At 30.0% G+C, this 15,594-nt stretch overlaps 2 protein-coding genes across 13 annotated transcripts in view; one reads left to right on the forward strand and one right to left on the reverse strand.

The window, feature by feature from the left end:
• CASK (peripheral plasma membrane protein CASK) overlaps window positions 1-14,060 on the reverse strand; it is a 934,116-nt gene extending 920,056 nt beyond the window's left edge. For 6 of the 11 annotated variants that reach the window (XM_067047816.1, XM_067047817.1, XM_067047813.1 and 3 more), the window contains exon 1: window positions 13,600-14,060. In XM_067047816.1, coding sequence (XP_066903917.1) covers window positions 13,600-13,658 — 59 coding nt within the window. In that variant the 5' untranslated portion in view covers window positions 13,659-14,060. The remainder of the gene's footprint in view (window positions 1-13,599) is intronic. The other 5 variants (XM_067047818.1, XM_067047815.1, XM_067047814.1 and 2 more) reach the window with 1 other exon arrangement.
• The window catches only part of LOC106677907 (protein PET100 homolog, mitochondrial), a 70,341-nt gene that overhangs the window by 33,045 nt on the left and 21,702 nt on the right, over window positions 1-15,594 (forward strand). The window lies entirely within an intron of this gene.

The following is a 15,594-nucleotide window of genomic DNA, read 5'->3' on the forward strand; positions in this document are numbered from 1 at the left end:
ACTTATAACTTTTTGGGTTATATTATTAATAATTTATATGAATTTGGAGACAATTTTTATCTTTTGACAAAAATAAATCTGTACAACCCATGAAGGGTCAGCGATGCCATAATTTGTAAGGGAGTACTGTAACTAGACCAACGGTTGTGCAAGGAGATGATTCGGTCATGATCACGCTAAACCGCTAGATTTTTTCTGAATTAAGAGTAGTCACTTTATGAGGCTGAGTGGGTCCCGAATCCAGAGGTGACTCACGACTACAGTAACAGAATAAATAATCTTTTATCAAAGGAAAATAAAAATAAAACATATGGGAAACCAAGTCAACAAGGATCTAAAGTAACAGATATAGACAGATGAGAAGATACTCCAGAAAGTACATGTACATTAGTCGTAAGGCGAATGACAAAATATAATAAGAACACTAATGCAAAAATTACGCAACAGACATTTTCATATTACACTATATTGAGATGAAACATGTGAAACACGAATTCAAAGGCTATGAGGTAAATAAAAAATTAAAATAACTTCCATAGCCTCATATGAATTTCTCTAAACCGTTTTTATATCCCTTGTTCACAGAACATTTTTGGATTTCAATAAATATCCTGAAAATCGTCATTTAACCTCAATTTTATTTTGTAACTATTTTTTATATAAAAAAAAAAAAAAGTCAGTTTGAGACAAGCCATGTGAATATGATGGAAGTGGAATTTCAATTTTCAAATCAGGTAATATTTTTTCTAAGTTAACAAAAAAACAGACAACACTAAGTGATCATAAAATTAGAGTTCTTCTTTAAACCTTGACGAATTTAAAAAAAAATATTACTGACAAAGGGTGGTTACGCAAGTGGGATCACCGATTTAAACTTTATTTTTTTGTGATACTAGGTTGAAAAATATTATAAACTTGTCCGAGGGTTCTTGCCAATGGACTATAGACCAAGATCTCATTACATTTTACATATTTTTAGACATTTAGTATGTTTTCGCATAATGCCTTTGCTCTTTCAGGTTATTATATACCAATCGATTTTTTTTTTTAAGTTGAAAAAGAATAAAAGATTATTTATTAGTCAGATTAAATGAGTTTGTGTCAATAATTACAAAAACTATAAATTGCTTCCATTACAGTAGACCAAAAATATTTTTTATAGGAGAAATTAAGTCATATTTGAAATTAGCGCTTTTGAAACCCTTCGAATTTGAATAGAAATAAAAAATTAGCAATTTTTGGGCTAGATTTTTGTTTTCTGATGACACGTTCACGAAATGTATATCACGAATTCCTTACAATGTTATCCAAATGTATCTACAACTGTTGGAAAGTTGACTGTCCGCTCTTCCAAGCCATATCAATATATTTTAGACATTAGGACTTTATAGGGAAGAAAAATCAGTTTAAAATAAATAAAAAGTTCTCAACCGATTTATAATTTCCTTATGAAGGATCAATTTGTACCGTTTTGGGCAGTTTCAAGGGTTCTAAGCCTTTTTTCAGTTTCATGCAGGCTTAGTGGTGTCTTTTTGAAGTTATTGCACTCTTTATTATTTTCGACAAAAATTCAAAGACACCAAAAAAAAAGGCGCTAAAACCGAATCTCACTTTATTTCTCGTTTCATTTTTTGGTCTACTTTACTGGAAGCGACTATTGGTTATTATAATTGTTTACACAATTAAAACTCATTTAATCCGATCAATGATCTTTTGTTCTTATTACAACCAAAAAGTAAATAGATTGGTAAATGATAAGCATTAAATACATGCAGAGCAAAGGAGGCGTATAACATCAAAAAGGTCTAACAATATGCAAAATATAATGAGGTCACGGTCTATGGCTCATTGACAATATAATTCCTAAAAAGCATTGATACACCACTAGCAAGATGTTCCCGCATATCTGCCTCTACAAAGCCCCTGATATAGGCAAGATCGGATTGGATGTTATCCTAGCATTCATAACCCTTTTAGCCGATTCAATCGTTCTTATTTACCTACCCTGCACGCTCGTTTCACCCTAAGCGATTTTACCCAATTCCGTTATTGATATCGAAGTCTGGAGTATTCATCAACCTCTGAATGCTTATTTCTTTCTAAAAGATTTAAGTTGTTTTCTACATTAGAAGAAACTTTGGATCCCATTTGAATATCAATATTTGTATTAAAATTATATCAAATAAACCCACATATATTTATTGCTTCACTTATTTCAATATTTTGGACAACGTTTCGGATCTTCAAATCTTCATCATTTGATGACTTATATCCTCCTCATTTTAAGGGATTCGTTTCAGTTATAAAATATTATATTATCAACAGTCTTTCTTTCTTTTTTGGGGGGGGGGGAGGAGGGAGAGGGGATTTCTCTTCAACTACCTGTCAGTAATATATTGGACTGATTACACATGAATGAGTAGATTTTTACCAGCTTAAATTCAATACAACTTTGACAACGTACTAATCCATTGGACAAATTTTACAATGAATTCATCAAACATTTGTCCGAAGAAACGATACATAATCCAGGTTTAAAGAAAAACCACAACCAAAGACAAAAACTTTTTATAAACACTCTTTCGAAGCATTCAAATGTAAAAAATTGAACACGTACTGGTATATACACACACATAATACACTTACAAAGCTTCCTCCATGAGATATTTAAAAGAGACAGCTATAAAGTCAAATATAGCCACCGAGCCTAAAAGGAATCAACTACATTCGATTCCACAGAAAATATTCATTAAATATTTTAGCCACAGCTCACAGTATCATCTGTAGAGTACTGAAAAGAATGTGAGACCTCCGCGACTAAAAATCAATATTAATACAAGCCAAGAGGAGGAGATAATGACAGAGTACTGTTTCTCACGCCATTTTCTTCACCCGATATGCATCCAATTCGCTGGTTACAGTATCCATTAATTGATAGGTCTGTAGTTTGACAGACACGTAAAAAAAAAAAACTTTAGCGAAAATTAAATATAATTGAACACATTTACCGCTCATGGAATTTCGATTCCTCCAAGATTCTTTAAATACCAGGAATTTCCATCGCCCCGGTGGCCATCTACTTCAAAGGATATTAAAGCATTCCAGGTCAGGGTCAGAGCATATTCCTTGGATATTCAAGCTGTAAACTAAGTCCTCTGATTCTCTCATAAGTATGTTATGGAAAACATGAAATCCGATCACATGCCACAATACTGTACGACACGATATCAACAAATACATTAGACATATATACCAGCGAGATAGTATGAGAATTAACTGGAAGTAGACCACGAGTTAATGTAAAAAGTGTTTCCGTTGAAAACTAGAATTCGAAGTTTTTCACGATGACAAAACGTTCCTTTACTGTATATTTCATGTACAGGTAGTAAAAAATAGAATCTTTACTAGAATATTCTTTCAATATTTTGCATGCAATTTTTTTGGACAACTTTACCTATTAATTATTCGAAATAACACGAGTTAATGTAAAAATTACTAAATGAGTGAGGGAAATTAAACCATGAAGGGTGTTGTAAGAGTGTCCATTCAATTTACATCCCATCACCTGACACTGAAAATAGGGGAGATCCATAAACAGGGGTCCTTTGAAAGGAAGTTGGGGGGAGGGAGTGTTCGTCTCATTCAATTATCACATTGATCATGTCAGCACTGGCTAGGACAAACACTCTTCCTCATAATACTGAATTATACATTATTACTCGTATATTTAATATATATATGCATTATATATTATAGCCGAAATAATTTACCACTAAGCAGAATGCAGTCAAAATTGACGAGTAATATTCGAAATTACACTTAATTTATTATTAATTAAACTACTAATTAAAATATTAATTAATTAATTAATGGTCATAAAAAGGGAAATCGTAAGCTTAGCCAGAACATGGCGTTTCATTACAAATGTTCACCCCTTACCCCAAGTTCTGTATTCTTGGAATTTTGATTTGAACTCCGCTGTGGTCAGGTGCCAGTTATCTACCTTTTGACAGTACTGATGATCAGAGCAAGTAAATCAGGAATTTTTATATAACGCACAGCTAATACCTGATATACCTTCTAGCCTAAGATTCCCGTACATTGATGAGTAACTTTAACAAAAACTATATATATCTAACAGTAACATTGATGAGTAACTTTAACAAAAACTATATATATCTAAGAGTAACATTGATGTGTAACTTTAACAAAAACTACATATATCTAACAGTAACATTGATGAGTCTACTAACCGTAGTTAGGAGAAATAAAAATGGCGTCTCTTTTCAGATGTTACACAATATTCACTTTTATTTCACTAATAAGGGGTATTCATGATGTGTTAAATGTAAAATGTTTTACTAAGTTAAATGTTATAAGTATAGGATTGTGAGCAGCCCTATTTAAAGTCATGTTAAATGTTAAATGCAGAAGAGCTCCTAGCGGATTTTTTGATCAACTTTTTTTATGACCTTTCCTTCGAAAACTTTATGATATTGTTTACGTCTAAGTTTTTATTAAAGTAATTTATTACAACATGCCAAAAGTAAGTGAAAAGTTTAAGTTTTGTGAAAGTTTGGCAACTGAATGCCTTGTTGATCTGAATTGTGAGGAAGAGAATCAAGATGAGCTAATTGACAACTGTCATTACATTATTATTATTATTATTATTGTCATCCATTGCTTTGTTAGTTTTAAAAACATCCAAAACAACACTAACATAATCAAAACACAAACCACGAGCAAGTAAGTTAACACAACACAAATAAAAAAGGTGACGAGCTCAACTGGTCTGTTGCGTGACGTCAATCTCCATTTAACAGACCTAGTAACAGACTCTCAACCATGTCATAAATTATATAGTTTTAACATGGTAAAAGAAGGAAATACTTCTCCATTCAACATGAGTTTTTCCATTTAATAAGTTAGACCAAAGTTCATCAATACCCCTATAGTAAGGGGAAGTATTGCGATCGTAAAAATTTTCGAATTCGAGTTGAGGTTCGAAACGGTTTGAGGTTCCCTGAGTCCAAATAACCAAGTCTTCTAAAATGGCCTCTGTGTGTCACAACAGCCAAGCTCAAAAACGAAAAGTCGTACATAACTCAAGTAACAGGAAGTGTATGCTTGGGTTGTGACAGCAGCTTTTACCTCAAAATCAACTAACCGGAAGGGCCACTTTAAAGAATCGGTTTTATTAATTTTTTCGATAATCTCAAAAATTGTTCAAACGATTTTTATTAAACTCAGTTCATCTATGTAAAATTAGATGGTCTTTAATATCAGATAGGTTTTGTAATCATTGAAATAGTGTGGCATGGCTTAAATGCGGATTTTAAAAAAGAACCTCTAATTTAGTTTATTTGAAATTATTAACTATCTCACATTCTTACTCGTCATGAAAAATGTATAAATATAAACATGTAAGGATTTGATGATTAACTTAAGGAGATGAGAGGAAAAATATTTGTTTCTGTTTGAGAACATTTCCGGAAATATCAGTAGTACTACAGACGTATTTTGGCATTGAAAAGCCGATGATTGTGCGAAAATCAAACCTAAATTTCAAAAAGTGCAGAGATTAGGAAAGAATAGAGTGAACATGTATAGTGAAGCATCCAATAAATCACGTCTGCAATGGAATATTATCGGGACCAGTTAATTTATACAACTGATACTTCATTGAAGATTGCTTTAGCGTTAGATAACGCTCTGAATTAATTACAACATATTTCCATTCACCATATCATCAGTCATTGTCAATTGTATCTCCCATACGAACCATTATATTGTGCACTCTGTAACTACAATAAGCAAATAGTGAAATTAACAAACAAATATAGACAATAAACTTAATTGATTACTGAGTTAAGTAGGGAACTCGATCAAAAATAGGTTCATAACAGCTCAATATATTTTAACAAAATTAACGATCATCGAAGAAATGTCCTTTGTTAATTTTGCATTAACGTAAAACTAACAAAGGAAATCTTCCAACAAGAAAAAGTAAAAGAATACAATAAATTTCATGCAATTTTTATTACCTAAATGTTTTTATTATTTTATTAGAATCATTTTTATTCAAATAATATGTTTTATAAAATTATAATTATTTTCTAAATTTAAATGGAAGGAACTAATATTTCAGAAAACTAAATCAACTTCCCGATTATATATTTGTTAAGTTCAGTGTCCTTCGTGTTTGGTATCTGCATATAGATAAATCTGATCTTTGATTTATGCATACTAAACATTAAGAACAGCAAAATGAGGTAACAACCGTAGTTCTCTCAGTTAATTATAATAACGCCTTCTCTTAAACTACTTAACTATTTTCTATAGAACCTCAGGGAAATGCAACAGGGCGATTCATTAAATAACGATAACTAGAGCGAATGAAAACTAATATTAAGGAGCTATTGGAATATTCCAACTACAGAGCCTCCAGTCTCTAAAATTTCGGTGAATAATTCACTAATCGAAGTTTCGCAAATGATGTCTTGGAGGAAGGTCCCATATATGTGTTGATGTGAGATGTACTTAATTAAATCTGCATATATGTGATATTGCGATTTCCTTCTTTTTTTAATAATTCTTTATTACCATGGCAATCAGGTGTGCCTTACATGGTTATTATATTAGCTTTGCTTTTAAAGATTGATAATGTCGGGGTTTGGTTCTAGTAAAAAAAGATGCCACTAACTAACAAACACATTCATATGTTCTTCACACAAAAATAACTAACAAAATTATTCAATGATGATATAATCATTGAATAATTTTAATTAGTAAAAATAATAATATATCTAAGAAATATGAATAAATTTGCAATTGAAAAACGAAAAATAAAAATATATTTATAGAATTATTAATTGACTTATATGCGGAAAAAATTAATTTTAGAAAAAAGGAAATAATAATAATAAAAATAAGTGAGAATAGAATTCCTATCAGAATATCTTTTATTAGTCTGGGCTTCAATCTTAACAGAAGTTGGATTTCGTAAGCTGTAAGCCACTGCACCTAACTGCTGCCAGCTGGAAATGGAATTTTATAAAACTTTTATCTATATAGTTGACCGTATAACTTCAAATATGAAGAAAATGGTCAGGGTTGCGGTCAAAAAAGAACAAATAGTTTTTAACTATTTAATGTCTGATGTTTCGTCCCACTTAGCAGGGCTTCATTAGGGCTGTTCAAAGCGAAAGGTTTTTAACTTATTCATTCTTGACCGTAACCCTGACCATCTTCTTCATATTATAAAACTTTTAGTTGAATTCATCTATTAATTCCAACTGCAGTTGCCAATTCAATTGATTATTTCTTTTAAACCAAAGTTTATCTACTGCAATTCTTAGGGCCTTGTTTTGAAAAAGCTGTATTTTTCTCGTTTCGTTCAGGATGCTGCCCCCCCCCCCCAAATAAACAAACGTACATCAATAAAGTCCTTAATATTATTTAAAAATTATTTTGGTTGTGTCTGGCTTTAATCTAGATTTCCTATGGACGAGAGGATACACCATTGCCAACTTTGCGCAGGTTTGGGTTAGTTTAATATTGATAAGGTGAGGTAAAATTCCAAGATGCTGTTTACTGCTTGACTGGCAGGATTACATTGATTTTTTTTATCCTTGAGAATCAGTTCAGTGATTTTCAGTTATACCTGAAATGGCGAAACGTCGAGTAGCGAGTCGCTCTGCCGTATTTTAAACACGGGACTTTGTGACCGGAATTTTCTAATTGTATTGTACTTCTTATGGGAGTATTGGTCTTTTATAGTATATAATATTATCTCTATTTGAATGTACGGTTTACTGTTCGGTGTTTTTCCATAGCTACTTTTTTTTTTATTTCCGTCTCTCCCACATATCCCTATGAGAGAGAATGTTATTGTCTTCAATTGTAGATACAAAAAAAAATTATCAATTTTTTTAATGAGAACTACACAGCAACACCCTATTCTGAACTCTATTGTCGTATACAGAACTACATTTTAAACTAGCATTTTCGGACATGATTTGAAAACCCAGTTTCTTCCTGGCTGTGATGTGAACCACGATGATGAGAAGAAAAATAGTAGCTCATAAAAATTTAAAATAATAGTAGTATATTACATAGAGATGGTAAAGTGAGGAGGACGAAAATTAAATAAATCACCCAGCGACCAATCTCGGACTGGTCACGCTTACAGTAGCCGATCCGTCACGAACAGTATAATCTCATTCCTGATTTACAACAGTTAATTGCATTAGGTTTATTGAAGGTTCAGAGTTCTCTCGACCAATGCAGACTCATATTATTCCTTTTATCTTAAGAAGGTTTACTAGTGTTGGTTTTAATTTTAAAATATTCAATATAAAATTTTACTTCATTTAGAAGAAGATTAAGAAAATTGTCAATATTAATTTACAAAACCTTCGTTGCAAAATAAATACTACTAATAGAAAGATTTGGAAAGCTCCCCCAAAAAATATAATTGTAATGCATAAATTCATGTAAATGTGAATGTACATACCAGTTATGGTGAAACGAACCAGTAAGTCAAAATTTATTAATTGTCCTGCAAGCAAATTCCACAGAAAGCGGGGTAGCTCAGTAAATCTATGTGCTAATGACTCCAAAGACCCAGCTTCTTCAAATCCGGCTGTGGCAGAAAATTAATATTCTGTAACTGTACCCGTGAGTTAACCCTGTGGGTTCGAGAACCCCTCCAAATCTGGTGATTGAGCGTGATAGGACAAATCACCTTCTTGCGTAACCGTTATTTAAGAAACAGTACATCGTTAAAAAGTACTGAACTCCAAACTCTTCATGGGTTGAAGTGGTACAGCTTTTTCATATTATTGGTTAACACGTATATTTTACCATTTATAGCATTTCAGTTTTATTTATTATTTTTTTTAAAGCAGTTATATGAGCACAACTAGTAAATATGACATTGTTTCCCTAAAATTTCCACTATTTTTTAAACAAAAAGGTAATTCTGTCTTTGTTTCCCTAAATGTTTTGTTATTTCCTAGACACAAAGGCGATTTTGTAATTTTTCTTAATGCAGTGTTTATATTATCACGGATAAATGGCGTTCAGGACTATGTATTCCACATACCAATACTTTTAACAAAAAACCACACAAAATTTCTCATTGTTGAAGCCAGGGGCGTTGCTCGTTGCAACATAGCATCCTACCCTTATGGAGGGGAGGGGACCAAAGGTCTGAAGTTTCCCGACAATTTTGATCGGATTTACCAACTTACCGGAGGTCTGGAAAGCATTCCCCGAAATTTATTCATTAATTAAGTAATTATTAATAAGAAAACGTGTTTCTGCTATTTTTATACCTTTTTTGAGCGCCATCTTCCTCCTACATTCATCAACTAATAAGGTTAAAGAAAAATATTGTTTGCCCACTTCACAGGAATGGTCTTAATATCTGTGATTTTGTATACATTAAAACTTCTTTAATACAATCGCAAATATTTTTTCCATAACCTACCTATACGATAAAGAAAATAAATCTATTGGTAAGTAATTAATCTTCTTCTAATATAATATTAAAATAACTTGGATCAACTGATTCAGCAAGAAGGGGAAACAATTTTTTTTAAGGAGAAATAAGTTTAATATTCAATTTTCGCACCTAAAACAATATTAAATACAATTTTTCAGAGAAAAAATAATTTCTTTTCAAAACACCTTCGATTGTTTAAAATATAAATTACAGAAATTGCGACTTCACACGACTCCACCAATCTCCACTAAGCTTAGGAGTGGTTTAGGTCTACAACAGGACCTATGTAACTAGATTAGAACTATGGTAGAATTATAAAATAAAACGTTTAAGGATTTTTTCTTTTTTGAAACTACTTTTTCTCTGTTACGAAGGAAGAAAATCTAAAGAAATTGATATGAGCTGGAAGAGCAAAGAGACAGCTATACAACAGTTGTAGAAACATTCGAATTGAATACTATTCTGAATAGTTACGAATGTTCATATGAATTATTTTTTTTATTTATTCGGAAACTCTATTAACTATTACGGAATTCTTTTCTTTCTTTTTTTTGGATTTTTTTAGGTAGAAAAATACCCACAAAATCGAGATAAAAAATTTCTACTTATTAATAGTATTAAGGGTTTTCAAGGGCGATAAAAACAGATCTGGCGTGTTTTTTCCTTAAAGAAAATTGTATGGCCTTCTTTGCTCGAAGCGTACTTTGGATTTTGTAATTTTTTATACATTTAAACTCATTTAATACAATTAGCTACCAACCCCAACCAAAACAAATTCGATTGGTAAGTAAGAGCCTTTAGTTAGATTCATACAAAGTAAAAGCAGAAAACGTTAATATAAAAAATTGCTAAAATTACATCATTTTTTTTCTCGGACATAACCAAATATCTTTCGACATAGTATCACCATAACAAAATTCTTTGATATCGGTGTTCACACGTGTTCGTACCCTAGCCCTAGAAAGTAAATAATTGATACGTGAATCAAAATAAATAATCAAACTTATTTTCATATGAAGATGAGAATAGTTTCAAGACGATCAGTAATATCAGTAAATATGTTGCACAAAAAACTGAGTTAACTGATAAATAAAATTTATTAAAACTACACACAGATAATACATAATTAATTCTAAATTATACCATATAATAGAACAAAGAGAACAATACCACTTTCTTGATAAGTCAGATATTTAATAAAACAAAATAAAAGAACCAAATTTTAACCTATAATAATAATATGAGTATTGCTAAAACAATACTGTTTTGAGTAAGGTGTGGGGAAGTTAAAAATTACAACACAATTCAAATAATCAACCTAAAACAAAAAAATATTTTTTAAAAAAACTATGAATAATTTATGGACCAAAAAAATAATCAATACTGGAACATTACTGAAAGTTACATCAATCTTTAAAGCATTATCTTTAGATGGTATTTAATAATACTTAAAAAAAAAAAAATTGATTCTATCAAACATTTTGAATTTGCAGATAGGAAATTCACAAAAGAAATAGTAAAAATTAATTTAAGAGCTAAGACCAGTAGGAATTTGGACTTTAAACATCCATAACAACTATAAAAATTAAAAACTATAAAACAAAGGGTTGCTTTGAAATAAATAATAAATCAAGGAATTGAATCATAAAATATATATATATATATTATTCTGTTTAGTTTTGCATAACTTATTGCGTGCAAATTTATTCTTCACTTAATTATTTGAAAGGAATATTAATTCTGTAGTAGTAAAACCAATGACTACATTATTGTGATGGGGTTAATGAAAATGAAATTTTAAAAATAGAACAAATCTTGGTTAAATACGGTATTTAATTCAGCATTATTTGGTTTTTGATTACATTTTATCAGCCCTTTTAACATTACATGAATAATTAAATGAATTAAAGAAAACTAAATACATACAGGAAAATTATGATACAGGCAAATATATCAATCATAGACAATTATAATAAAGTCTATTGTGTAGCGAATATATTTTTATATGAAATTGAACAAGAGCGCATCTTAACACCCTATCATCCCCTCTAGAGTCTCAGTCCCTAATGACCCTCTTAACCCACTTCTGGAAAAAAAAAAATCAGCCTTTTAATAATTTTTCCCCCAATATCTTCTTTCCAATAAATAATAAAATTTTAATTTAACGAAATAGAGGAATACAATAATAAATACATACAGTAATAAATGCATATATAATTATTATTATTTATATAATAATAAATATATAAGTGTAATTATTTTAACATGTGTTCTTATATAAAATAATATGTTACATTGTAAAATATACAAATGGCTAGTGATTAAGGAATGTGAAATGAATACAAATCAGGCCAATCTAATAAATTACCACATAACAGAATAATGTCATTATTTAAAAAAAATAATAAATTTCCAACAAACATATTATGAATAAATTAACATGAATTTCTTCATTACAAAATTAAATTCCATTTATAATATATATTTAATTAACTTTATTTGTTTATTCCTACCTGTCAAGGTCTACTTTACAATCCAATATAACTGGAAGTGACACAACTTAGATCAACATTAAGCACATAATAAAAAAAGGATTTTCAATTATTATCTTATTCTTCAATGGCCGCACCCCTCCGACCAACTTCACCTACTAATTCTTTTTAAATAATGAAAAATACAATAAACTACAGCAGCAGGAAAAATATAAAGAAAATTATCATATAGATAACAATCTCTGAGTAAAATAAAAAAAGTCACTATTAAAACATAAAAACCATTAAAAAGAATATAATTGCCTGGATTTTCATTTTCAAAGGATGCTTATTTATCTGTTAACATAATTAAAGCTTCTAAAACAAATTCAAAATAACTTTTCAAATTTAATTCTTTATTCCTCCATGTTTTAGAATAATTTTTTTAATATTGAGATACAATCATTGGAGCTATTTTTATAGATTGTTATAATAGTTAACTATAACTATCATAACATTATTATTATAAAATAATCTAAATATTCCTGCACACAATAAAATAGTTTTAATTAAAAAGATTGATAAGAAAATTTGTATAAATCATTATATTATCAAAGAATAAATTAAAACAATATTCAAAATTCAGTTTTAAAAAAGTTAAAATTTCAAGGATTTTTTTTTTTTAATTTTAGTGGTTTTGAAATCAAAACCAATTATCAGATTATTTTTAATATTTGAACATTACTTTAAAATTCAAATTAGTACTCAGTCACAGAAAATAAATTTAAATTCATCTAAACATTTAAATTTTTATAATATTAATAACAACAAAAAAACCTATCAAAGATGTACCTATTTAAAATTAATTAATTGGTACTACTTATATTAAATTTTTTTCAAAATACTATTCAATATTACAGGGCAAAGGTAGAAAAAGTAATCCTTACTAATAATAAAAATAAAAACAAGATTCTAATACCAATTAGAAACAAATCATATCTTCTGGTATTTAAATTTGAAAACAAAACATAAAAAAAAGGTACAAAAATGAAAATTTTCAATATTACTTAAATTAGATATTGCTTGTGCAACTAAATTAATTTTTCAATATATTTAGCCCTATTTGTCCTTTTTTTCTTGAAAATGAAAAAAGGTACAGTTCACTGATTGGCTAAAATACAACTGATAATTATACATTAAATAAGGTGCATATGCGTTTAAAGGCTTTAAATGTTCAATAGTTCATATTATTTAATAGAAATATTAAATTTGATTCAAATTTGCTAACTAAGATTGACTGAATAACATTATGACCCATAAATTAAATTAACTGCACTGGATTTAGATGAGCAATAAATGGTAATATGAGACAAGGATTGTGAAAATGTATTGAAATGTCATAAAAACAGGTTTACAAAGTTACATCAAGCATAACAAGATATTTTGTATATGGTCAGTTCTTTTTTTTTCTTAATTAGAATTAATGAGGCTTTTGGTAGGAGAAAAACAAAAAATTACTGACACTCTGAAAGTGTTGAATTAAGAAAAAGATCTAAGAAATTCATTCCTTATCAAACCAAACAAGGTTATGTTATTAGGATAATAAAACTTAAAACTTACTTTCCAATTATTTCACAGAGCTCATAAACGTCGTCGAAGAGTATTTCGTCCTCTGCCATCCTTCACAAATTTTCTTCTATTCAAAAAACTAAGGAAAAACGACTTTTTTCTCTATTTGTTTCGTTGTGCTTCCTCCCATAAAGGGGCCAAACTACTATCAGCTCACTACACTCATAAAAAAATTGAATACTTCAAAACAACCACATGAAATGAATGTCTAAAACATTCAATTAACAGTATTAACAGAGAAGGTCCATGGAGGATTTTCGAAACCGGCCAAGCGGTGATTTATTTAAACAGCGCCGGCACGGTGTGAAGTCCAGAATGAACTAGATAAGTTTTGTTATGATGTTATTGTTGAAACTATTTGACAGAGATGTATGATACGATATGAGATTGAGTGACAGAGATCCTGAACACACTATCATAGCGGGTCGGGCACACAACTGATTACACCTGGCGGGAGGGGAGTGGTGGGGCGTGCCTTCTCAAACATGGCCGCCTCCATACAGCTATCTCCCGCCTAAAGGTCGATTCACACAGTACCTTCCGTTTCTCTTCTTTTCCGTTTACGTTTCGTTACCATAAAATATAATAAAGTCACTAGCAGATCCTAGCAGGGGAACGCGCGCGTCATGAGTAAGCCCTGACCACGGTGTAAGGTGAAAAAAATGTTTTTTGTTTAAAACTGTTTTTATCACATAACAATACAACTGGCGCTTTCAATATTATGTCTTTAATTATAAAATACAAGGTATTTTCAATATTAAAATTAATGAAACTATATTTATTTTGATCAAAATTTTCGATTACGTGTGCATTCACTTGGTATGCAAGAGCGCCCCCCCCCCTCGTCAGAAAATTCCTTGAACCATGACTGAATAAAGTATGAATTAAAATTTGCATACTCATTTTATATACCGCTGTATTAATTTCAACTTTAAATTTATGTAAGCTATTAAGAACAAGAAGTTCTCATATCGGTACTAGTGAATAAAACAAGCTCTATTGGCGGGAACTTCAAAAGTAACTAATACATAATGTTAAAATAAACTATTACAGAACGAGCTCTATCTCCATTGTAAAGGATCCTTTGGGTAAAATCGGCACCTATGATCCAATTAAAGTGGTAATAAGAGTAATTTAAGCAGGAATTTTAAAACTGCAACGGCACCGGTTCGATTCAGGCCTGGGGAGGAGGGTTGATTTTTAATTCGTGGCTGCCCTACGGTATGAAAAATAGATCTTCGCAGTCTGGCTAGAAAAGGGTGGTAAACTATAGGATAACTCCCGCCCTCCTCCCTCTCCTGTCAGAAATGGCTGGCCTTCCTGAGAAGAGTGAAAACAAAAATACAGGAATTTTGAATTTTCTGTACTATTATTAAAATATTGAACAATTAAAACAATTGATTGATTATTCTTTGTCACTTTTTCTTTAAAGACAGATCGGATTAAAAAACATACCCTAACCTCTGGAGCAAAGAAGATAATCGACACGCACTTCAGTAATTTAGACTTCTGTTCTGGGACTTCGTAACGAAAGGCGCAGGAGTGGTGTCATTCCAACTAACAGTATTTGGCTGAATCTGACAATATTTAAATTAATGTCAAAATTCAACAACAAAATAAAAATACTCCAATTAAAAAAATAATAAAATTATAGTTTTCAAAATATAATTTATTATATTTCTTTATCACAAAAGTTTCGGAATATGTAATTTTGTCATCTTGAGGTGAAATTAGCTATAAAATTAATGTTTTGAATTTCATTCATCTTCGTCTAAATTTCAGAGATTTATTTAATTGATTGATTTATTATTATTTATTTATTAACTGAAATTTGATTTTAATAATAATAAATCGACAAGTTGAAATAATTTTGTAATTGAGAAGGAACTGAATTTTTGTAAATTAAATGAAACCTTTTTAAAAGTTCAGTTTTAGAGATAATTTATTTCATCTTTTTTTTTTTTTATAAATATACATATATATAAA

The sequence above is a fragment of the Halyomorpha halys genome, unplaced genomic scaffold (genome assembly GCF_000696795.3).
Source record: "Halyomorpha halys isolate HHAL.00 unplaced genomic scaffold, Hhal_1.1 Scaffold111.1, whole genome shotgun sequence".
Classification (NCBI taxonomy): domain Eukaryota; kingdom Metazoa; phylum Arthropoda; class Insecta; order Hemiptera; family Pentatomidae; genus Halyomorpha; species Halyomorpha halys.